This window comes from Pseudonaja textilis, chromosome 2, assembly GCF_049901715.1.
Source record: "Pseudonaja textilis isolate UNSWEBS1 chromosome 2, rPseTex1.2, whole genome shotgun sequence".
NCBI lineage: Eukaryota > Metazoa > Chordata > Lepidosauria > Squamata > Elapidae > Pseudonaja > Pseudonaja textilis.
Genome location: NC_141991.1, coordinates 48766721 through 48793429, shown reverse-complemented (window position 1 = coordinate 48793429; position 26709 = coordinate 48766721). Strand labels below are relative to the sequence as shown.

Here is a 26709-nt window from a genome sequence, read left to right as displayed (position 1 = left end):
GCCTGCCCAGGACGACATAGTAAAAAAAAATCCACCCAGATGTTTGCTTGCTGTTTTTGTTTCTTAGCTAGCCAGGGAAAACATTCAAATTGTTCTTGACATGTGTGGCATGTTATTGCAAAGCTTTTTCCTCAGTATATGAAGCATCTTGCTTTTAATTCATTATGTGACCTTTGAAATGAAAATGCTTTGGGTCTGTGCTGTTTCCTCTAAATTGGGAGAGACAGGGAAGAAGTGGAATATTATTGTATTTTATCTGGCCTTCCCAAAGGAAAACGAAAAGCTTGGTTTGAAAGGTAAATTTTTTCAGGGATATGTCATATCTAATAGGCCCATCGCCTTAAATATGTAAATTACAAGCAGAGTGCATGCCTCCATCCATCCTTGGCATAGCCAGTAGATCCCATTTGCCTAGACGAATGCTTTTCTGAAAGATATGATTATTCTAGACTGCTGAACAAGTTCTTTGGTATGACTGGCATTTAAACAACCATAGCGTTTTGAAGAATGACATTTAGAGAAATAGTCTTGCAGGAGTGATTTTTTTTATGTGTGACAGGAGGGAGGGAATAAAAAAGAAAAATGGTTGAGGGCTGGGTTATAAAAAAGTTTTTGTTATTGCTAAATAGCATATATGTGTTGAAATAAGACAGCCCTAATTTAGGTTGAGTTGCCCCTGCCTTCCTTACTATATTGTCAGCAAATCTGGGACACTTTTTTCCATTTAAAAGGTAATGGGGAGGGAAGAATCTTCCCTTCAAAGAAAATACAGTATTTTCCTGAATGGTATCAAAATCTGAATCATGTGAAGTCTGAAGACTGTGAGCTATGACTGCAAGAGGAAGGAAGATTTTATTTAGAAAGGATGAAGATAAGCTTGTTCAGAAATTTTGAGGAACATCTTGAATGCTTGAATATACATTCTGTGGATTTTATTGAAAAGGTGTCAATATTATAAAGACAAACAAGGTGGCAGAAGATGAATCTCATCTTCTTGGTGATAATCTCAAGCAAAAGCTTAAACGTGCAGATTTAACAAACAACATAATTTTGTTTGCTCTTAGTATATTTTGTCAGGGAAGTCCAAAATTGATTCATTTCTGCAATTTCACCTTTGCCTGTAAAAAAAGATAACTAATAAGTGCATGTGAAAAGACATCTCTGAATTGAGTGAAAGTCATGTCAACTCATATTATCAACCGGTGACCACTTTCACAATTTCCAATACTCCAGTATTAAATTGAACTAAATAACCCTGTGGCCTGTTGGGTCATCATTTGAGAGAAACATAGTGCATGCAGTCTGGTGTGACCATAGTGAATATTTAATTTTAGAGTGACCATATCATTTTTGCTCCAATGCTGGTCTTCTGATCATCTAAGAAGAGTATATATCATAAATGGAAAAAAATAATTGTAGTGGCAAATAAACTAACAATAGGACAAGATTTATTTACCTGAGCAGATCAACAGAATGACCATAGGCAGGCAAAAAAGCAATGGGAGTGAGAGCAACTTGTGACTTCCTGATGGCTTCCCCATTGACTTTGCTTGTAGGAAGCTACAGGGAACATCGAAAATCATGATCATGGGACTACAGGGACTATGCATCTGCCACAATTTATATTTATACATTCTTTAAGTTAGTGGATTTTAGGTACCTTGATTCAAAAATTATTGCAGTATAATGCACCACTTAGATTAACCAGAGGGTACAAACAAATAAATACAGTGAAAATTTAATAATATAGAAATAGAAGATTTTGGTCATATCAGACTGTATTGCTTTTCTGTCAGAGGATGACCCAACAGGTTGCAGGGTTGTCTAGTGTTAATGAAATTTTAAGAGAAAGAATAATAATATCTTTTAAAAAGATGCACTGTGTAAATCTGATAATAGTAGCTTTGGAAGTATTTTGTGTGCATACTGTTTTGCAATTTGTCACAGAAACACAGTTCAAGGAAATTTCAGCTGAAGTATTTATTGAATGAATTACTGCAGGTGAGATTGTAGGAGAACAAGGGAAACCTAGATGAAACTATCACTAACAGATCTTTTGAATATCTGAATTGTTTATTTTAGCTGATAAGTATATATATTTTTTTCTGGAGAATGATGCATAAAATTGATATTGGTCTTCATGGAACAATTATGATATCTCATTATGGCATTGAAAGAAGATTTATAAGCAGTGTGAAAAAAATTTTTTAGATAAAATGAAATAGCAATATTTTATTTGTGTATTTTCTATGAAAGTTCTTTTAGATAATTTCTTTCAGATATTCCAAATACTGTTTATTGTTCATTGTTTCCTTTCAACTTTATCTTTAAGTTCAAAGCAATAACATTTACAGTTAACCTAAAAAAGAATGTACAGGACTGTTGTTAATTCAGTTCAAGATATATTGAACTGTAACTCTCATAAAACCCTACTGTCTAGAAATTGTGGAGGTTGAACCTATCTAGGTGAAATCAAACTAGGGAAGGCTGATGATAGGCCATGGCTGGGTGACCTCAGGAAGTTCAGCAATTAAGATTTGCAATATTACTTGAAGGCAATATAAAGAATAATTACTGTTTATTATTTCAATATAAATTTGGAGTGTAAATGATACTTTGGTACAACATGCATTGCATAAACTTTACATAAGATGAATGTCTTACTTTGGAGAATAGTTATTACACTCTCCAGTGCCTGAAGGTAAATACAGTATCTAGCTGCTGGATTGTTTTCATTGATAGGATATGGATGGAATCTAGCCCTTTGGTTTTTCCAAAAATGAGCAGTGATAGCAAAAAGAGATAAATGTAAAATTATTGCCTATCTTACAATGAATGTAGAAGAGTCACTATGGCAATTTGAATGTGAAATTGATCTGAAGAGCTGCTTTGTACCTCTGAAGTTTTGGTATTGATCTTCATGTAATGAATTGCAGGGACTTCAGGGCCTAGGATGCATGAGTAGAACTGTGATGTATATTCCACTACTGTCAGAACAAATGTTTTTTCTATTCTACCAATAAATCTTACATAGACAAAAGCCTTTTTGTATATAGAAAAAAAGCACCGTTCATTCAGTTTATTTCAAAAGAACTTCCAACAAATACCTTTATCAAGTAGTAAATGGAAATGGATTTTGTTATAAATGAATACTATGGGTTATAACTACAAAAAGATTGAGCATATTTTAGAGGCTACCTGTGCGACAGATTTAAGATGACTACATTTGTCAATTCCATATTGTTATTTATAAACCTTGATGGGAAGATAAATATGCTTAATGTAGCATGTGTTGTGTTCCTTAGGTGCTAGAACAAGATGTGGTTCTGCAATCTATTGATAGAGCTATTGAAGCCATTCATAATGAGGCAATGAAGAATGGAGGAAAATACAACTTGGAACAAAGGGATGTTCTTCAGTAAGTAAAACAGACAAAAAATTCAGCACAGTATATGGTTATCTGAAAGAAAACACAAAACACAATTGAACTTTACATTGTCATAATTAAAACCATGCTAGGTAATATAAGAGGTACTAAGCTGGCTTTCTCTTTTCTTTCATTCATCTTTTCTCCATGTAGCACTTCATTTAAGTCATATGGCATGGTGATGTCTCTATTTTTTAACATCTTGTTTCCCCCTTGGAGTGCCTTTGTTTCCAAAGAATTGAATATTGATTTGCAGACCAGTATCAATGTTTGTGAAGGCATAGCCTGAAAGAGTGGGAAAATGGAAGAGAATGATTGAATATCAAAATGAATGAATGAATCAATCAATCAATCTAAGAGAGAAAGCAGTAGTAGTATGCTGGAAATAAACCAGAGAAAGTTACAGATAAATGAGAGTAAAGGCTAGGTATAGGAGAAAATGAAAATTGGACTGCAGGAAAAGTAAAGCTAAAGAGAGGATGTATTGATAGAGCAGAAGAATGTGATTTTTTTTCAAGAATCACATTTGATGTAAACAAATTTCTCAGATGACTGTTCAAATTATGATATCACTAATTCAAAAATCCTTTTAACAGACAACATAATGACTTACAGTGGAGCTAGATGCTCTGTAATCTAAATTAAAAGTGGTAGTCTAAAACTAAAAGAATCTATGATCCAGAAATGATTTTAAAGTCCAGTTTTCATCAATCCTCACCATTAGCCATGCTCATTGAGACTGAATCCAGTAACATTTGAAAAATGATCAGATTGTCTCCATCCCTGTAGCATTAATCTTTTGTAGTTGAATTTCCTCATGGGGTAATAAGGAGCTTCTTAGTTCCCTATACCTTACTTCATATAGGTAAAGGAAATAGCTTGATTTATCCCTTGATTTAAAAAAAGTGCTCATTACGTATACAGATTTCAGCTCATTGTATCGCTGATATATTGGACATTCCTGAAACCTACCTTCTCAGTGTGATTCTTTGCTACGTTATCAGAAAATTGATCCATCATCGAAAGGAAACAGTTTCCCGCAAAGGGCATTCACTGTCCACTCAAGGAATGACCTCATCCACTAGTGATCATCATCTGGATCTAGCCAGGCAACCCAATGGTGTCTGCAGAACTGGATATGAACGACACCACAGTTTGCCTAACAAAGACATCCAGGAGGAAGAAGGTGACCTTTACCAGGTAGGACCTTTGCTTTATTTGTAAGTTTTCTCCAGCATGCTCGAGTCTAGGCAAGCAGAACCAATTGCTTGGCTGGTGTTAAGATGTACTGTTGACTCTCTATATCGATCCTGAATAGGGAAAAGGAATGAGTAAAAAGCTGCATTTTACCTACTGTAGTGAACATCTGTTAATAAATTTTGTTCACCCGCTGACTGTTTTGTGAGTTAACGGAGAACAGTGTTTTCATTAGTCTTACAGTCTATAAGACCAGTCAAAAATGAATGGCAGCAATGACATCTTCATATACTTTGATGATTGCAAAAGATGAGTTTTGCAAAATGGCTGTTTTATGTTAGACTAGGCTGGGGTGATCTAGAATTTTATTTACTCATTTTTAAGTATCTCTAGGAATGAAATTTATCAGGACATCCAGCAGTATCACAATATACTTTTAAAGAGTTGATTGTGTTTCAGGAATATATTTTTAGTATGCTACTGTTTATTATCTCATTCACTTCTGCCAATACTCTCCGAGCCTTAGTTAAATATGAAGAATTTAACTGATTATCAGATCTTCATTGGGATAATTGTATGGCTGACTGAGTGGGAATTCTGAATGCAATAATTTCAACCCATCTCAGAGCACTTGATTGGGAAAGGCTGCCTTAAATATGTTTTGTTACTAATGTTAAAGTAAACTAAACTTAAACTAAAAACTGAGTGCAGAAAAGGTGAGACAGAGACTGTCTTTCCCCAGTTACATCAGCTGGTCCTGTTAGATATCACAGAGAAGGCATTCTGAGAGTGCCATTGGCTAGGGATCTGTCCCTGATAGATCCCAGAAGAAGTCCTTTCTCTGCTATGGCTCCTGTCTTATAAAACATCCTTTCCTCTGAAATTAGATTGGCCCCGTCCCTTTTGATTTTTCAAAAGGCCCTCAAGACTTGGTTACACTGCAAGGCCTGGGGTTCCCAGGGAACTAGAGGTTTGTCTCCTCAGCCCCACTGCTGAGGGGGCCATTTCTATCCTCCCTTCACTCAGGGTTAGCATTTTTGTTTTTAACATTATTTACTGCTGTGATTTTTAAAAAGATTTTTATCTGTTTATATTAGTTGTTTTATTTATTGTTGTATCCTGCCCAGTTTCCTTTGAAAAGATGGGTGGCTGTACAAATTTGATTAATAAATAAATGACAGAGTTTTACGTGAATATTATTTTCCATATATGTTTTTGTTAGTTCCGAAGTTAATGATATAGCAGGGAAATAAGTCTCTGCATGGTACAAGCTTATGTCTTAGTTAAATGAAGGTAAGCTCTTATGATTGGGAGATACAGGAGAATGGGGAAACTAATGTTGATGGAAATTGATGGAACAGGACCTGTCGCCTTCCAAAATAACTTCTTTTTGAGTGTTGACATCTGTACCCAAGAGAAATAAACTCATTTAGCCTTTGGGCTTTTTTGGCGGGGGGAGTGGGGGAGATAAAAGCTAGATAGATTTTTTTCATGGGGAGAAAAATGAAAGGCAGAACTCCTCTGCCCATCTCTATTCCCTGTCATGATCCTTTTGTATCAGTGAAGTGCATTGACAAATAATGGGAAGACAATTTCCTATAATCCAGTTTGTGGCCAATCTCTTCTCAGTGTATTCCAAATAGAATGTGCTTTGCACTTTGATAAATAGATGATGTACTCAGAATCAGGATGAAATATATTTATATTTGGGGTGGGTGAGTGTGTGTGTTTGTTAATGATATAATTTTTAAACTTCAATCTCTTCCCTTTAATTTGAAAAGTGATTTTCTAGCTTTAGGTTTAATTTTTGTTTTCTAAATAGCCTGTTTCTGATTAAATTGATTAAGTACTGTTTGCATCTGGGAAACGAATATGAAGGGCAACAAATCTCCTCTTTCTGTTAAAATCATTGGATAGTAGGATTTGAAGAATTTTGAGTGCTTGGAGAATGTGTAGTCTGTTTCTAGATGCTTTGATAACATAGGGCAGTTTTCTCGGGTAAGATAGAGTTGCTGTGGAAATAGGTTTAAAATGCATATTCTTTTGATCAGCATACATTCAGACTTCAGCAAAATACAATTTGGATATCTGTCTACCATTGGCCATTTCCCTCTCATCCCCACCCCCACATGCACACTTTCTCCCCAAAAGGCCTTTCTAGCTCACAGTAACATGATCAGCCTGAGTTTACATATCCTTAAGATTACAGCCATTTGAGAATATGACAGCTGATTTGGTCTCAGAGATGAAGGTTTTTAGACAGAGTTTATAAAAGGAGAAGAAAATGGACAAGAGGAAACACTGTCCTACTCTAATGCTTTTTATTAATGTATTTTATTAAATTTAAATTTAGACTCCAGATGATTATGGACAGCTTAAACTTTCAAAAAGCAAAAGAATTAAAAAAAACCATACAAGCAAGCAAAAAAAAATAACCAACATGGACTCAGTTGAACCATTCTACCTCAAGACCTAGGAGAACAGCCTGATTTTCAAGAACATTCAGAATATCAGCAGAGTGACAACCATATGGCTCTCTGGGGGAAGCTGTTTCAGAAGGCAGGTGGTGCAACAGAGAGGAGGTAGCTGGTAGATGACCCTGTTTAATCAAAGGCACATGGAGCATACCCATTCTGTCCAATGTTACTGGATAAGCAGAGACTATTGGAGACAGGTGGTCCCTCAAAGAACTAGGCCCTATGCCATGAAGGCCTTATAGGACACTTTGAATTGTACATGGAAGCTAATCACCAACCAGTATGGTTCATAAGGGATTGGGAACCCATGGATATACTGTGGCTCTCCCATTGCTGCTTGCACCATTGCATTCTGGACCAGCTGTAGCTTCTGAGGAATGAGGATTAAAAACAATAAAAATCCAACATTAAAATAAGGCTATGAAAAAAAAATTACACCTGCATCCACTATATACTGAAAGCCTGACAGAATTTTGATTTCATTCTCTCTTATATTCAAGAGAATCAAGGTGAGGAATATTGAGCATTCATCACATCCTGGTTTTTTTGGCCAAGCTCATGTTTTCCTAATGGCTGCTACATACAGTATCTCCCTCAGGGCTACCTCAGTCCTCCTTCATACCAGTGTTGTATTTCTCCTCACTGATTTCCAATGTAACTCATTTGCTGGATAATCAACTTTCATTATCCACCTTGAACAGCAAGGTTATAATTTTCTCAACCATCTTATTCAGAAATGGAATATTAGAGCCTGGCTTATAATTACAAAATTCTTCGAGGTGCAAAGAGGACTTTTCAATAAAGGTCACATAACTTTTTTTTTAAAGTAAGTGGCAAGGCTTTTTTTTGTGAAGAAGTCATTAATCATTTCTGGTAACTATGGGTGATTCCAGTGTGACTAATTAGTTAACCAGGTGGGGAAAGAGTTGAGCAAGCAGATGGTAGGCCTTAACTTTTCCACATCATCAGTATGTATAAGCAATAAAAAAAAACTTATCCGTATGAATAGGAACTGCCTCAGTATTGGAATCTGCAGCAAATTCAGTCTTTTCTACAAAAATGATGGAAAATTGCTCTCAGCCAGCTTTGAGCTGTTCTGATTCCCTTCCCTCAATATCTTAATGGAAGAAATACTGTGCAGCATTGAAAAGCTTTTGCAGAACTCTTCAATGCAAATGCAACAGAGGTAGAGAAGAAGTAAACCCTCTCTGCTATATCCATTGTCACAAAATAGGATTGCATGCAGGCCTTGAGGAGAACTCAAATCCATGTAAAAATCAAATTGTACCCAGATTTTCTGCAACAGTACTCCAGCCTACTATTAGTCTGCTTCATCCCTTTCAATAGTCTGGTGCCCCAAGATGCCATGTGATATCTGTTGTAGAGAAGAGGGCATTGAGGAACCATCTGGATGAATTTTGTGTGCCACAAATTGGCCAGGTACTGATGACAAACTAGGCTGGAAATTTGTGAAGTTACATTCAGAAAAGCATCTAGATCCATCAACCCACTTGGGTTGAACCATCTTAATTACTCTTGTATCCCAGCAGAAGTTTATAGAAAAATGCTATCAGTGTCAAAAAAAAATGTGCAGGTGAGTCCTTGGGTCATGACATTAGGTAGGCCTGGATTTGCCATTGCTAAGCAACACAAACATGGTCAGGTGTGGCATCACTTGATCATGCCGTTTAGCAACAGCAGTTCCAGCAGTCCTGGTTGCAGTTGTTAAGTGAGGACTGCATGGATTCTTAAGAAAGCATCTTGCATGACAGTGACTTCCAACTTCTTGCTGGCCTTCCCCGTTGACTTCTCTGGGAGCCTGCGTTCCAATTATGTGACCCTGGGGGATGTGCTGCAACACCTGGAACTCTGAGGATCAGTCATAAGTCCACCTCGTTCAGCGTTCTTACTAAGTTTGAACAGTTGTTGAATGAGTGGTCGTAACCCAAGGACTGCCTTTCAGAGTGAGCTTAGCAGACTGAGATGTTAAATGCATCCCAATATGTTGTCTGAGAAACAGACTGTGCTGCATAGTCACACAAGAACTTATATCATTATAGAGACCAGGTCCATATTGTGTTGTTTCAGTGCTGCTGAGACAAAGGAAATCAAGTGTTAAGATGCTGTTGTAGTGCCAGAGGGAAACATCTAGCCCAGGGGTGTCAAACTCAATTTCATTGAGGGCCGCATCAGGTTTGTGTTTGACCGTTTTCTCTGGCGGGCCAGTCCTTCTCTGTTTCCAGGTTGGCCACGTGGGCCAGATCTAAGCACCCCGTGGACCAGATCTAAGCCTTGAGTTTGACACCCTTGATCTAGCCCATCTTGCTGTCATCCCTTCCTCCAAATAAAAGAGAAATCCTTGCAGTCAATATTCCCAACCCTCTTTGCGTCCAGAAAATGTGTAAGACTTTGGAAAGTGGAGTAACTAGAAGAAGCTCTGCACCACTCAATGCTTTTCTTGTCATGGGCCTCTGTGAGGAATGATGCCATCGTAAATGGCCTTTCCTACTCTGAGATGCTTTTCCTAGTCTAAATTTAAAAAAAAAAAACCCTGGATGCATTAACATGAAGAAAGCCTGCAGGGTTCAGTCTTTTGTCTTTATCCTTTCACAAGGATAATTTGTTGCATGGATCACTCCCAATGCCTCTAATGTGCACATGGCTTGCTGCCTCTGCAAAGGGGCTGAGAGCAATAGAGAGTGTATGTGTTTGGCAGGTCGGTGCAACAGGAGTCTGGCGCTTTGCTGAACATAGCAATTAAACATGCAGCTTTTTCTGTCTTAAAGGACGGAGGGAAGCAACACGCGTTCCGATGTTGTGCTAGGTTCATACAGGAGGCTGATTATTAATGCTATCCTCTAGAGGCATCTTTCAGAAATGAAAAGAGCACTATTGGGACAAATTTGCTGTTGCCTAGAAAATAATGTTTTTGACACATTACCATTGCTCTCGCTGATGACATGGATTGTTCTAAAATGCTTTCTTCCAGATTTCTGCACAGCCATGCCATGCCACTCCTCTTATTCCTCCACCACCAGAGAAACGCAAGAATGTTCAGACAACTGCGCCCATTAAAAGTAAGAAATTATCTTGCATGTTGATACTTTTGAGGATCAAAGAATGCTAAATATCAGCTTCACTGGCTTGGCAGCAAGTGGCTCCTTGTTCTCTTGAGGATGAAAAAGAAAATAATAGTGAATTGGCAGGAAATGGAACTTCTCCAGAGATGGGCCACTTGTGGTCTTTCAGATGTTACTGAACTCCAGCAGAAAAGTTCACAATTCTTAAAATTTGTACATTTCAAAATAATGCATGCAGAGTGGAGTTTTTTGGAATTAAATTAAATTGCAGTCTGATCTGTAATATGTATTTAGCATTTCTTTTTCTCTTGAATCTAGTCCAACTTGTTTCCAAATAAACTCAGGCTGTCAGGCTGAAGCTTCCATTTTATTTTGTACATTTGCTGATCAGGTGAAACATGTAAACTTTTCTTCTGAAAATAGACATTACTATTTGCACACACAACCTGATAATGCAATCCTGAAATTTGTTTTCACCATCTAAAACTGGTCACAGCATATCTAGGAGCAAGTTTCTGAGAGGAAATGTCATTAAAAATATGCTTTTCTATTTCCTCTTCAAAGATAAATGATAGAAGGAACTGCTGCTGTTCCAACTTTCAATTAATGTGGCCTTCTGGCACACGGGAGAAAGCAAATAGGAAAAAAGCCCACAGCATCAAATTGCCACAGATGAGGAACTTGACATAGAATAATGTATGATTTCATCTGAGGTGAAAGATGATACAAAAACATCCATATTCTTGTATTAAATTAAAAGTACAGGATTAGGAGCACACAATAGCTTGTAAGTTTGGCCAAACCATTCCAGGTAGATCATGGTTCAACTGGACTGAAACTCAGAACTTTTCAAATATTCTGGATTTCTGCCAAGGCAGAGTCCAGAACAATCTTGCAGGGACCGTGAGACAAAGGTGATAGATCTTAATACTCTCTCTCCCAGCTCCTATCAAGTCACATGCCCAGCATCTTTCTTCCTCTTGCCTCTCCTTTGTCACACCTGAATTTAAGCAGTGTACAGATAGTTCTTGACTTACAACCACTCATTTAGTGACAGTTCGAAGTTGCAGTTTCACTAAAAAAAAATATGGTGACTTATGGCTGTTTTTTCACACTTCTGATCGTTGCAGCATTCCTGTGGTCATGTGATCAAAATTCAAACATTTGGCAACCGACTCATATTTATGACAGTTGAAGCATCCAGGGGTCATGTGATCTCCTTTTGTCACCTTCTAACACTGAATACTCATGTTCCTAATTTAACTGCAGTGATTTACTATGGCAAGGAAGGTCATAAAATGGGGCAAAATTCACTTAGCAAATGTCTTGCTAAGCCACTAAAATTTGGGACTCAATGATGGTCATAAATCGAGGGCTACTTGTATACGGAACGCCCCCCCCCCATCCAATCTTCCCTGGACATTCCTTCTGTTAATCTTCTCTTATGTTCCACTCTCACTATCTCCAACCCTGAGACATCTCTGCCAAACATACATGGTTTGGTCCATGCCTGGAAAAACCACAAGTAATTTGTTCTGGGTAGAGACCATTCAAAATTGTGTATGTTTAACCACTGTATCTTGGACAAAGTAGGAAGAGAAGGTTCCATCATAAATACTATTTATTTCTTTAGTCCTTCTAGATTACAGGTAGAGATTTCCAGTTCTCCCTTTAAAATAGATGGGAAAATTAAAAGGCTGTTTTCTGAAGCTCAGAAAACGGGGGTCTTAATACTTTATTCTACTCTATACTTTATACTTTAAGCACCAAGAAACAAGAGTGGTCCAGGTGAGCTGTTCAGTACAGTTAAGAGTTTTGAGGACATGTGCCTAATTCTCTTGCAAATGGCTGCTGGGGTGGATAATTCCTATTTAGAAAAATGTTGCCTTGGTGTAAAGGGAGACTCGTAAAACATCCTTTTACCCATAGGTAAAATGCTTCCAGCCACCTCCTTCCCTGTATCTTTCCTTCCTTGTAATCTATATCCAACTAATTTTGGGTCTGGTGGTGGTGGGGTTTATTTTGGACTATAGAGATCCTAGGGTAATTTGAATAAATAAAGCTGATGCTAGGGGCTGGTATTTTGATTTGCAGAAGCCAATTTCCCGTTTAATTTTTCCTTCGTATTAAAAATACAAATTAGGTGGACAGGGAGCCCAGGAAAGAGAGATGGAAGATCTCCAGGGATTGCTATTCATTTGTGCCCTAAAGGCCTCATTGCATATGGCTTTGTTAAAATGCTTTCCTTCGGTCCATGAACTGGCAGAAAAGCATGCTAGTCTATAAGTTATGGGTGCCCTGATTACCAAGTCCTGTTCTCTCTCAATGATACAGTTTGTAAAATAGTAGATTGCCACGTAAAACCCATTTTTGACAGAAGCAATGGAACCCTTGCAATGCACTCATTGATGAGAGAATCCTTATCTGTTTTCAGTTTAAATCACAGGTGTCAAACTCACCGCGTCACATTGCTGTCACATGACATTTCGCAATGTTTTTCCCATTCGCGGAGCTGGGGTGGGTGTGGCCTGCACGTGATGTATCCAGCCCGCGGGGCACCAGTTTGACACCCCTGGCTTAAATTGATCTGTGAAGCTCAGAGTTCTAGTCCTTTTTAAAAAAAACACAAATGGAGTGCTTTCTCAAAAGCTTGCTAAATCTGTGTATATTAAATACCTGTAAGATCTGGCATGTGCTTCAGACGGACATGTCTGTTCTTGAACAGATTCTTGTGCAGAAGCCAGATGTTGAGCCTCAGCTACAAAAGCCATAGAATATAGTGCCTACATCTGGAGAGCAGGGGATATTCCTGCATCTGCCAAAAGTAGACAGTATAGAAACTGAGCAGATCTCAACCCTTGTCTACATCATCATCCACCTTATTAACAAGATGCCCTGCATTATGTTCACAATAAAAACTGCACTGGGAGAAGATGGAGAACACTAACATTGAAACAGCTAAATATATGCAGCCTTTGGTTTAGGATGAGATTCAGACAATGACTTCAGGATATGTCATATAAACAGTTATTATAAAGGGGCACATTCATGTTGCAGGCAGGAGGACATGAGAATGAGTCCAAAGTTAATCAAATATTAGAATCAGTATTGTTGGCATTTGAATGCAGAGGTGTTTTTTCTTCTTCTGCAGATAAACAAACTATCTTTTTTGCTGCTTCCAATAATCTTCCTTGTTGTAACTATGAAAGATTGGCTGAGAGGAACTAGTATTTGGTGGGATGGGAAGATAAGGAATAAAACACAGGAAACACAGACAGAATGTTAAATAAGGCAGCTCAGCATTTAGATTGTGTGTACAAACAAGCATTGCTTACTTGGAGTTTGGCAAGTATGGAAATTTATTGTTACAAAATACAATAAGAAAACTGTATTCTTCAGGTTAGCTGAGAGAAATAGATTGTACAAGTCTAATTCATTAACTTTTGATTTATTAGGCATAGTCCATGCACTGCAAAAGTCCTCACTGATTAATTCCATTCCTTAACAATGCTGGCCATGTAAATGTAAACATTTAGAGCTCAAGGAAAGCAAAGAATGGATTCATGTGTATTGGCAATTGTGGCTCAGTAATAATGGAGAAGGATCCGGGAAGCCTGGAAAATGTCATTCCCTCCTGTTTAATGGTGAGCAGAAATGACCTTACGAGACTATTGACTCCTCTTGCAAAGAGACAGCCAAAGGACCGGCACACTTGCAAGATTCTCTTAATGTAACTTTATGATAAAGTAGAGTTAGCTTGCCTGACTGTGTTTCCTGCCTGGTCTCTCAGAGGACTAACAGCCAGATCTCAATGAAGCACTTCCCAGATGTATTCTGTGCTTAGTCTTTTCAGCAATCCTTGCTGTAGTCAAAGTTCACTTTTCTGCAGAACTTGTTGAAAATGCATTGGTTGGCTAACTGGACCATGTAATTAAAACAATACAACAAATCAGCATGAGTTTATGTTTCAGTTACATTCACAAGACATATATCATCTGTACTTGATTCCCTAGTGCTGAAGAATTTGGAGTTACCATTTCTCTCTCCTGGGTGTAAATGGGTCATCAGCATCTGAGCCATAGCTATTAGGGAATAAGTGGATTTCAAGTTCTAAGGCCACATGAGTGAGGAAAAGGAGTCAATTGTTTTCAGCCAGATGTGAACCTCTGCTTTTAGGCAAGCTGTGTACTGTTTTCTCCCGTGCTCCATGAAAGCATTGCATAAAAAATCATTGGGTTTTTTTTTAGCAATAGGCTAAATTTCTCTCTTTTAATGTCAAATAAATGATGCATTATTCAAAAAAACAATATCTGTAGGCATAAAATGAAAAGTATTGCCTAAAAAACTCTGCTCCAGCATGGATACTTTCCTGTCAAAACACGAAAACACGGTAGAACAGACATCTCCTTTGCTTCAAAAAGATTGGCAATCAGGAATACTCAAGAGACAGTTAATACAATTTTGCTTTGAGATAAATGAACCAAGAAAAGTAGTTTAACTACTCTGAAAGCTTTCTCAATAAGGTTCTTAATGAACTCTTCCCTTGCGTTTTTTTTTAACCCATTCTCTTTTCCTTTGATTTTGTTGCTAAGATATGTCAATTGTTTCCTTTCAGATGCAGTTGGAATCACTTCTGGGTCAGTTTCTAGCACCTCTACTGAAAGCACAACTTCACTGGATACCTCGTACACGGGTTCCACAGAATCAGGTCTCCCTACAGCTACACCCAGCCCCAACAACACTCCTCCCCCTGTTCCTAGCAGAAGTGCCCTCACCATGGCATCCTCCAGCTTAGATACGAGTCCTGTAGTGCAAAGAAAGCATGGGAGTGCCAGCAAATCCCCTCAGACCAAAAGGGCTGCCCCACAACCTCCTGCCCAAATGGAGGTTTCAGATACAGGTGGTGAAAAGACCTTAGAAACAAAGAAGACCACACCAGCCACATCTACAGGGGTAGAAAACTTTGATTCTCTTTGCCTGGAAGATGAGAAGGCAGCCAATACAGAGGAGGAGGTGGAACAAGATTCATCTGGCCTAGTAACCACCGTGCCAAAGACGATAGGGGCTGAGTTGATTGAGTTGATCCGCAGGAACACAAATCTCAGCTATGAGCTCTCCAGAGTTGCCATAGGGGTAGTAATTGGGCATATTCAGACTTCTGTTCCAGCCCTTAATAGCATCATGGAGCAGATTCTCATCTCACTGGTGGAAAGCAAGGTAGGAGACGTGTTTCTTTCCGCCTCCATAGAATATATGTTAAGGCAGTGGTGCCTGATAGTTCTGGCATTCTGGGCCAGCAGGAGGGGGAGAGGTGATGGTTCCAAGGGTGTAGTGGGCTAGTGTGCGCTCATGCACACACATACCACTCACACAAGTGCACTCACACAAGTGGAGCTGCGCACATGCGTGTGCTCATCCGCCACTTCCACAGCCCAATTACAATTTCGAATTATAAGCCATCCAGAGTCATTAACTGAGATGGGTGGCTATAGAAATTGAATGAATGAATATATAAATAAATAAAGCAGTACCAATTTGGATGGTTTAGGAATTGCTCTGCTACTCGGAGAAAGAAACGTGTTGCTTAAGGGAAAATACTAGAATATATAATACTGTAGACCTGGAAAATATGGCTCCTGATGTTGTTTTCTGCTTTTTTGTACGCTCAAAATTATCCTAAAGAAAGAAAAGAGACATATTTCCTAGCATAAGGAAAATTTGGGTGACCTTAATATGTAATTCCACATTATATTCTAGAGAAAGTTTCTGTTTTGTTTTGTTTCCCTCAGCAGATACGAAATGAGCTAGAAAAGATTGTCACTTAATGGTTTGGGGAAGAGAAAAGGTACCCTGGTTTTTGTTTTGCAGGAAGAAAAGGCGGAAGTAATAATAGAATAAGATCTTCAGTGCTTAAGGGGATTGTGGAGGCTGTGTAAGACATTATACAGTACCTATAATCTCTGTGAAGCTTTATATGTCAAGGCTATATCAAAAATGGAGACACTCTTTTCTTCAGCCAACACTTTGCCTCCCATCTGATTAACTCAATAGAAATGGCAGGGACTTCATACCTTTAGTTGTTATGGATTTCATTTGTGTTGGGGTAAAAATGTTGCTCTACTTTACATTTAATTTCAGCTCAATCTTGGATTACGTACATGGTTTTCAATAGTAGCGAATATGGTGTGTGGTACTGTATATGGTGCTGTAGGTTACCTTTCGAAGCACAATAGTTACCATACTACGAGATATCTCACGTAATTGCATCATTGGTCAGGGCTTAGCAGTGTTGCATGATCACAAAGGCTCCAGTGGTGCCAGCTCATTGTCATGAAGATCCTCTGATTTTTAAATAGAAATAAGATTTGAATGAAGCAAACTTCTGAGATTGGACAGAGGTTTGTTTGTTTTTTACAAATTTATGCAATGTGTGGATAGTCATCCTGGAATACTTATTTCTTACAGGTAAGTTAAATCTGCCCCTGGGCAGAATGGAAGCCAAAATGTATCTAATCCTTTTTTTCCAAGTGAAATAAGAGATCATCATTGATTAAAGCTTTTCTCTGCTCTGAACTAAATCTCTCACCTTATGTTGGGGAATCATATTATATTCTTTAATTACTTGTATCCCTTTATTCTGTCTTCCTACTTTAAATTAAAAGTCAAAGCACTACTTTACTAAATCAATTTTAAAATCCATTACTACAGACTTATTCCCAGTGTGCTCTTTTGAAGGATGGATTGCTTGAGATTTGCCTGGTGGTTCTGTGCATGCATTAGAAAGATAAAAGAGGACAAAATACATTCCAATCTCTAATGCTGCGTGTAGCCTGCTAGGGTACCCTAGCATACATTCTGTATGTTACTTCTACTTATTATTACTTCTACTTCTCCAATTTACATACATCACCTTAAATGTAACAGGAATGGAGGTGAGCTGGCCAAGATAGTTCGGGATCATTTTAATGTATGGCAAGAATATAGGAAAAAAAATTCAGCACAACAGCTTTCCCCAGTGTTCTGATCTTCTATTTATCTCCTTCATTGTTTTTTACAGTAGCATTTTAGTTGAAGCGGCTGATGTAAGGAGAGTAGCATTTCACATTATGACCAGGGGTTAAAGGACTAATAACACATGGAATAAATTCTTGGGGTCATAAAGCCATGGGACAGATGTCATTGTGTGCATGTTCTTCTGCTTCCACACATTTCATATTAACATAGAAATGTGGCAGATAGGCAAGCAGGCATCTCCCATCAATCAACAGCTAAACATGCCAGGCGTGCATCCATCCCTCATTTAATAAGTGCACTTTTAAATTATCACTTTTACAGCTGCATGCAATGCTTAGCATTTGGTATGTATTAAGTTGGGGTCGATTGAAGAAGCAACACACAGAGAATAGTGACTACAGCCCTTTATTGAGTAGATCGGTACAACCCAGTCCCTTGCCTGTCCGACAGCTCGCCCTTTTAAAGGGAGCTGTTGGACAGCTCAACCAATGAGCTCAACTTATCTTACCACTGGAAAGGCGGACCAATGAATTTAAACTATTATATCTCGCTGGAAAAGCGGACCTGAGTGAAGCCTTCGTTCCTTGGCTTCACTTCTCATTAGCATATTCAATACCATGTACTGTATGTAATATCTATCTGGAAGTAGGATGGAAATGTATCTACAAAAACTAGTATTTATTGAAAGTTTGAATGGAGTTTGAAATGTTCACCTCTCCAATTTCACGTTAATCCTTTTGCCTCCTCTTTTCTAAATTTGGTCATTGTTCCTCTGTATAATTACTGCAGTCCCTTTGCTTGCAATATCTGTTGCCTTCTTCATCTCAGAAAAATTGGTTGCTATCCAGACAAGTAGGGAAGGCAGAGACAAGATTTGACTTAAGGTCAACAGGCTTTGCTATCCTTTAAAATTAGCACATTGTAAGACACTCAAGGAAAATAATTATGATAAATTGATGCAACAGGTTAAGAAGGATTTAGAATCATGGGGTAAGCTGCAATTTTCATTATTAGGCAGGATCGCTGTCATTAAAATGAATATTCTTCCAAAATTTCTATATCTATTTCAGACAATCCCAATTAAAGAACACAAAAATTGTTTTGAAGAACTCAACAAAATAACTGTTAAATTTATTTGGCAAGGGAAAAAAACTAGAATAAATTTAAAGGCAATGCAGGATATGAAGAGCAGGGGAGGACTGGCACTTCCAAATTGGGAGTTGTATTATATTGCTGCCTCTTTAGTATGGTTGAAGGAACGGGTGAATTTAACTAACAAGAGAATATTATTTTTAGAAGGCCATGATTTGCAGAGTGGCGGGCTTTTTTATGGGATGTAGGGAAAACTAGTTAGAAATATTTCCACAGACATCTAATCAGAGACTCATTATTAACTAATTGGAAGAAAATACGGAAAAAACACTATTTAAAAATACCAATCTGGATTTCAACAATGGAGGCGATGATCCACCCAAATAATCTGAATATCACTAAAATGATTAAATATAAGGACCCATTGGATACACAAGGAAATTTGAAATTGCGGCAAGAACTTCAAGAGCGAGGACAAAAAATTGATCAATGGGCATACCTTCAAATTCAAAGTAGATATAAACAGGACAAGAAAGAATTTGGAATCAACAATAAACTCCAGCAATTAGATAAAATTTTATTAGGATCAGGCAAAAAAATATAACAAAATTTTATAATTATTTATTAGAAGTCGAATTAGAAGAAGAAATTGTAAAAGGGAACATGATTGCCTAGAGTAGGAACGTAGGATGTAGCATCACCTTAACAGAATGGGAAAAGGTCTAGAGTAGGAACAATAAGTTTACAAAGTCGGTAGCTTATAAGGAAAATGCCTATAAAATGTTTTATAGATGGCACCTTCCTCCTTTGAGATTAGCAAAGATGCACCCCAGTATGAGTCCGAATTGCTGGAAATGCAAAAAAAAAAAAAAAAAAGAGGGAACTTTTTTCCATATGTGGTGGTCCTGTATAGAAGCTCAAAAATATTGGCAGAAAATTAGAATTTGGCTGGAAGAAATGACAAGAGAGCAGATCGAATACAAACCAGAGTCCTTTTTGTTAGGGATCTTTGACAAACAAATATCAAAAAAGCGAAATACATAATAATACACATTTTGACAGAGGCCAGATTAGCTTTTGCTCAATGTTGGAAACAGCCTCAGATTCCATCAGAGGAAATGATCATTCAAAAAATTTCAAGTTGTGCAGAAATGGACAAATTAACTTTGGCACTAAAAAATAAAGACACCTCAATATACTACAATAGCTGGAACTGCTGGTACAAATAGATAAACCAAAGATAGATTTTATACTATAAGGCAAAAGAGGATAGGATAAACCCATAGCAGTGATATACAGATATATGTAAAGATTAGGTGTGTGTATATGGCATAAATTAAGGGTTAAAAAAAAGAGATCTTACAAACTGTTGAAAATGAGAATGTTTTTAATTGCTTTCTATTTTTTCTTTCTATTTTCTTCTCCTTCTTTTCTTTTCTTTCACTTGTGTATGTGTTGTTGGTTTGTTTTAATTGTAAAATTAATAAAATTGATAAAATTAATAAAAAAAATAATTGGAATTCACTTGCTATGAACTCAGCTGGGGAATAAATTATGCAGAGGTTGCATCAAAACTCTCTTTTGAGAAACTCTTTAATGTTCTATTTCTATGCAATATTTAGTTCTAGGAGTTCTGTGCGGAGCTGAATGGAAAGTCATAATAATACATTATAGCAGACTTTCCTTGTTATAGCTCATGCACTATTCTGTGCATATGAAATATTCCTGCTAGAATGCTTCTGAGCATTGCTGCCTGCATGGAGGGAAACAAACAGACCTGGAACTGAACAAGTAACATGTTAAGAGGTACCTGTTACCGGTTGCCACTCTAAATAAGGATAGTTGTCAGGGCTGCCACATTTGAAACAGAAACAATAGACATTTGGACTTAGTAATCATTAATACCCAATTGAACTTCTCTTACCTGCAGATATTTTGTTGCTCAAGGAAGGGAAAAAAACTGTATATATTTGTAAGTCATTGATATAGGATTGCCATGAACCAAGAGTGATTAAATAAATAAATCTGGGGGAAAGTTTGATTGCTAGTCCCAAAGATGGTAGGAAAGCTTGAAAATCAAGAAAGCATAGTAAAGTAGCAAAATAGTGGCAGGCAAGGAGGGCCTCATTCTTTCAAATTCTGCTGTTTTCTGCAATCATTTGCAGCATTGTTCTGTATAGCATGTCTGGTACCCAGTAATAGTTATAATTACAAAGGTAGAAGAGAAACATGTGGTCATTACTCCATCCTGTTTGCATAAAATTTTCAAAGAAATGACCTTAGAGAGAAGCTCAATAAATTGTATTAAGTGTCTATCTATCTGTCTTGGCGCTGTTGAACTGTGCTACAGGCTTAAGATTACATATACAGGTGAAACTCGAAAAATTAGAATATTGTGCAAAAGTTCATTTATTTCAGTAATGCAACTTAAAAGGTGAACCTAATATATGAGATAGACTCATTACATGCAAAGCAAGATAGTTCAAGCCGTGATGTGTCATAATTGAGATGATTATGGCTTACAGCTCATAAAAACCCCAAATCCACAATCTCAGAAAATTAGAATATGTGCAAAGGTTCAATATTCTAGGCTCAAAGTGTCCCACTCTAATCAGCTAATTAAGCCATAACACCTGCAAAGGGTTCCTGAACCTTTAAATGGTCTCTCAGTCTGGTTTAATAGGAATCACAATCATGGGGAAGACTGCTGACCTGGCAGTTGTGCAGAAAACCATCATTGACACCCTCTATAAGGAGGGAAAGCCTCAAAAGGTAATTGCAAAAGAAGTTGGATGTTCCCAAAGTGCTGTATCAAAGCACATTAGTAGAAAGTTATGTGGAAGGGAAAAGTGTGGAAGAAAAAGGTGCACAAGCAGCAAGGATGACCGCAGCCTGGAGAGGATTATCAGGAAAAGGCCATTCAAAAATGTTGGGAACTTTTACAAGTAGTGGACTGAGGCTAGAGTCAGTGCATCAAGAGCCACCACACAGACAGATCCGGGACGTGGGCTTCAAATGTCGTATTCTTCTTGTCAAGCCACTCCTGAACAACAAACAACGTCAGAAGCGTCTTACCTGGGCTAAAGAAAAACAGAACTGGTCTGTTGCTCAGTGGTCCAAAGTCCTCTTTTCTGATGAGAGCAACTTTTGCATCTCATTTGGAAACCAAGGACCCAGAGGCTGGAGGAAGAATGGAGAGGCACACACTGCAAGATGCTTGAAGTCCAGTGTGAAGTTTCCACAGTCTGTGTTGATTTGGGGAGCCATGTCATCTGCTGGTGTTGGTCCACTGTGCTTCATTAAGTCCAGGGTCAATGCAGTCGTCTACCAGGAGATTTTGGAGCACTTCATGCTTCCTTCTGCAGATAAGCTTTATGAGGATGCTGACTTCATTTTCCAGAAGGACTTGGCACCTGCCCACACTGCCAAAAGCACCAAAACCTGGTTCAATGACCGTAGGATTACTGTGCTTGATTGGCCAGCAAACTCGCCTGACCTGAATCCCATAGAGAATCTATGGAACATTGCCAAGAGAAAGATGAGGGACATAAGACCGAACAATGCAGAAGAGCTGAAGGCCGCTATTGAAGCATCCTGGTCTTTCCATAACACCTCAGCAGTGCCACAGGCTGATAGCTTCCATGCCACGCTGCCTTGAGGCAGTAATTGCTGCAAAAGGGGCCCAAACCAAGGACTGAGTCCATATGCATGCTTATACTTTTCAGAGGTCCAATATTGTTTTAGGTACAATCCTTGTTTTATTGATTGCATGTAATATTCTAATTTTCTGAGATTGTGGATTTGGGGTTTTCATGAGCTGTAAGCCATAATCATCTCAATTATGACACATCACGGCTTGAGCTATCTTGCTTTGCATGTAATGAGTCTATCTCATATATTAGTTTCACCTTTTAAGTTGCATTACTGATATAAATGGACTTTTGCACGATATTCTAATTTTTTGAGTTTCACCTGTACCTTATTAGAGATTGTAAAAAGATGCTCATGTTTAAAATGGTCCTTAGCCTTCTGGAGTAATGAGGAAGAAGATCGAGAAAAACATACAGAACAACTTCTGCAGGAATACAGCCAACTTGGCACAATGGAAGAAACATTCCATCTGTTCGTACTGAAAATGAAAAGAGAGAACGTTCCCTAAATAATTATATTTGGGGGGGGAATAAGATGAATAGTTTCCAGCATATTGTTTTCCACTCCAAATTAAAAACATCATACCCAAAACTGCTGAAGACAGATCTTGGTTTTACCTATTATTATGGTTTGTCATACAGTCAGCTAGATGTTCACACTGGATTTGGCATTTTTGTTCACCTATTGAGTCCTTCCCAAGCACCTGGGGTAGGCAGATGTGAATGTTTGATGGTGTTAGAGGTATCGTCACAGAATGTAAACTGAATGTAAGCTGCCTTTTGTAATTGACTGATAGTGAATTTGTCAATGCCAATGGTGTTCAAGTTGTCTTGAGATTGCGTCCAAGTCAATCTGCCTATTACTCTTGGTACTACCTTTGTTTTCTTTTGCCACAGTTGTTTTATTTCTATTTGCAGGTTGTTGTATTTTGTTATCTTCTCCAGTCCACTATCCAGACTTTTTTTGGTCTTTCTTATATAGACAGTTGTTAAATCTTGGGTGGCAGGTGTGTGTGTCTGTTGGAAGTCTAAAGTCCCAGAGCAATTTAGCTTTTCATTTTCTATTTATTTATTGTGTGATCCCACTAGTTCTTGCTTGCATGCAAATGGTGTTTCTTGCAGATTTTCCAATGCACTATTGTTGCTACTTCATCCTGCTGTTGTTTGTAGGTAAATCTGTGCAATCTTGGTTTAGGCAGCACTTGCCATCTGTTGCTGACTTCTCAATTCTGGCTTTGTATGCATTTGTTCTCATGGCTTGGTCTTGTGCAGCCAGAATTAGCTCTTCTGTCTCTTTCTTCAACTTTCTCTGCTATTAGCTATTACTGGGTCTTGTTATTATTTGCTTCTGCTATTTTTTCAATGTACTGGCCATCTAATGCTTTGTTTTCCCATGCCTTATTTCTGTTCTTCATTTGGTCTTTCTTGTAAGCCAGTTTGGTCTCTCCAATATTTAGGAGGCCTTCCTGGTATACTAGTTTCAGTGCATCTTCTTCACTATCCTTCAGATATTTTTCCAATGCCCTTCTTTCTTCTTCAACTATCTGATATACTTGCAACATTCCACATCCACCCATTTTCCTTGGTAAGAAGAGTCTGTCAACATTGCTGCATGGATGTAGGGTGTGATTCATTGTCACTGTTTTTCTGGTCTTCCTATCCATGGCCTTTAGTGCAGCTTGATCCAGCCCACTTTTCTAGCTGTATATCAAATGATTGGAATTGCCCAGATATTGATTCTGACTCCATATCTACTGACTCCTTATATTTCTAGGCACTTGATTATCCAATCATATGGCAGAGAGTCAAATGCCTTCCTGTAAATCAATCCATGCTCCATTCAAGTTTTTATGATGATGATGATGATGATGATGATGATGATGATGATGATGATGTTTAATCGCATAGTCAGCCAGATGTTCAGACTGGGTTTGGTATTTTTGTCTACCTTTCGAGCCCTTATGCAAATCTGGATGTTTGATGGTGTTACAGATATCGCCACAGGGTGGAAGCTGTTCCAAGTAAAGCTGCCTTCTGCAGTTGACTGATGGCAAATTTGTCAATGCCCATAGTGTTCAAATGGTGCTCAAGTTGTTCTGGGACTGCACCCAAGGCGCCTATTACTGTTGATACTACCCTTGCTTGCCTTTGCCATAGTCATTCTATTTCTATTTGTAGGTCTTTGTATTTTATTATCTTCTCCAGTTGTTTCTCTTCTATTCTGCTGTCTCCAGGCACTGCCACATCCACTATTCAGACTTTTTTGTCTTTCTTATCGACAGCTGTTAAGTCCGGGATGTTATGTGGCAGGTACCTGTCTGTCTGGATTCTGAAGTCCCAGAGCAATTTAACTTTTTCATTTTCTATGACTTTTCCTATTTCATGGTCCCACCATAATAATTGTGATTCTTGGGATCTTCCATATCAGGTGGTAAATAGCTGCCAGCTGCTTGACCTGATCCCAAGTACCTAGGGAATTCTGAGAGTCAAAGTTTCCTTCACCACAGGCCACCTTTAAATGCCTTTTATGGCCATGGAGCATGGCTACAGGCCCCCAAGATTTAACTCAAGATTTAAATCATAACATTTCCTCAAGCCTTCGCGGACTCCCTGTAGTGACATCGTGCCCCCCCCCAGGGGGTTTGCAGGCCACAGTTGAGAACCACTGCCCTAAGGCATATGCCAGCAGTTAGACAGAAAAGAAAACATGCTAATAGAATGTTATTGTTTAAGACTGTTTCTGGGTGGGCTTGTTTTAGAAAACTGTTGGATGAGGGAACAAGAAAATAGATTTGAATGAGAATAGTCATCCAAAACTAGCAAAGCAATGAACCCTACTTATAATGTTATTTCAGGTTTTATGTTATTAATTAATTATAAATGCAATTATTACATTCAAATTCATCTTTAATTCCCTCTAAATAATAATCATCAGAGCCGTACATCAACTAATTTTGATGCTGAATTTTTGATGGCCACTTAAGGTTCATACATATTAATAAAGGATTTAAGATTGATTTTAAAAGTCCAACATGTTTCTTTTAAAATATCCTAGTTTCCTACCTTTTTAAGTATTGCTGCTGACAGATAGTTTTCAAATATCCTTCGTTAGATTCCTAAAATTACTTGCAGGGATATGTAAGGTTGTACTTTTTGCCATACTTTTGAAGAATATTGGCTTTTATAATCTCTTGGGCTTCATATAGAGGTGAAGCATTTTCAATGCATCTATAAACCATATTTTATGTTTTTCCTGTTCTGACATCTGCATTCTGTTCCCCAGGAATTTCAATAATGTAGAAGTGGCATAGAAAGATATTATGTTTTTTCCCTAGAAATGTCATCAAAAGAAGCTAACTCATAGTGTGAAATTAAAATATTCCAATTACATAATTTACTATGTGAGTCCACAACTGACTCTTTCATTTTAATGATTAGGGTTTAAAAGTGGTAGGTATTGCTTTATTTAAAGTTGGGGGAATAGCTGCAAACACAACATAAGGTTTTTATATTAAATACCACAGGGTGTCTTGAAAAGCTAAAAAATATGTGAAGAATGATGATTGTGCCCCATTTAGGGGAGGTCCAGGGGCTAAAGCTCAGAAGTATTGTTGCTGAAGTATTATTGTTGAAGTATGGTCAGGAAGACCCACTGCAATTGCCCCCTGTGGGAAGTGCTTTGGGCTCAAATTTTAGTCTCCTTACAGAAGGAGATGAAAATGGAGCTTTTCTGGAGAACATTTGGGGTCTGATGCTAAATGCTACCTGGGATATCAGATTTTGTCTTTGATTGGAAGTTTATATTCTTTTAATTGTTGCTATTTTATCACATGATATACGGTAGATCACTGGAAATCTGCTTACATTGTGGCAGGGTATAAGTTAGATTAAAGATTTGTTATGGTTGACCCCAGGGGTGGGATCCGACAGGTTTAACTACTGATTCGGTGATTTACGATGTGCTTCCCTGCACGCTGCGTGGACAGCTGAGCAGCGCTGTGTGCAGGGAAGCAGCATTTGAAAAAGCACTTTTTTCCTGCTTTTTCAACCACAGCTGTGCCTCAAATGGCAGCTGAGGTTGAAGAAGCAGGAAATAAAGGTCAGGTAAGAGCCCCGGCGGGCGGGCGGCCAAAACAGCAGCAGACATAGAACTGGTTCTATGTCTGCTGCTCTTCAGAGCTACCGGTTCTACAGAGCCGGACAGAACCGGTAGAATTCCACCCCTGGCTGACCCATTATATAACATAAGCTTAGCATAAACTCATAATACCAACAGGAAAAAATTATAAAAAAAATACCCCACCAAACAAACAAACAACTGTTGCAGGGCGCTTTAAGAATACTACTCCACATATAGGTGGCATGTCTCAATTCTCATCCTGGTCCAATGCCTGAGGAGAGAGCCCTCCAGATTTTGGGGTAAGCTGTAAATATATGAAGCTAAAACGAAAGAATATCTCAAGTAATATATAAAACTCTTCTATTAAGAGAGGTCCTGAAAATATTTTTTAAAAACCCCCAAAACAACTCTGGGAAGATAATTTGGGATTGAATCAAATGTATTGCATATGGCACACTATTATTTTGAAAACCTGTCACAGCAAATCATCAGAAATTGGCCATGAAGATAATCCAGAGCACTTTCTTCCACAAAACTTTCCTCACATGAAATCAAAACTTTAGTGATAGTGTTAGTGAGGTTATAAGCAAATTGGCACATGTTATTATTTGGTGCCAGTGCCCAAATTATCATTCTTTTTGGAACAAACATC

The 26709-nt window shown here is 38.1% G+C and overlaps 1 protein-coding gene across 2 annotated transcripts in view; it reads left to right on the top strand.

The window, feature by feature from the left end:
- NCKIPSD (NCK interacting protein with SH3 domain) overlaps nt 1-26709 on the top strand; it is a 114424-nt gene that overhangs the window by 60338 nt on the left and 27377 nt on the right. For both annotated transcript variants that reach the window (XM_026723474.2, XM_087923797.1), the window contains exons 2-5: nt 3306-3418; nt 4432-4627; nt 10091-10178; nt 14797-15398. In XM_026723474.2, the coding sequence (XP_026579259.1) occupies nt 3306-3418; nt 4432-4627; nt 10091-10178; nt 14797-15398 (999 nt within the window). The remainder of the gene's footprint in view (nt 1-3305; nt 3419-4431; nt 4628-10090; nt 10179-14796; nt 15399-26709) is intronic.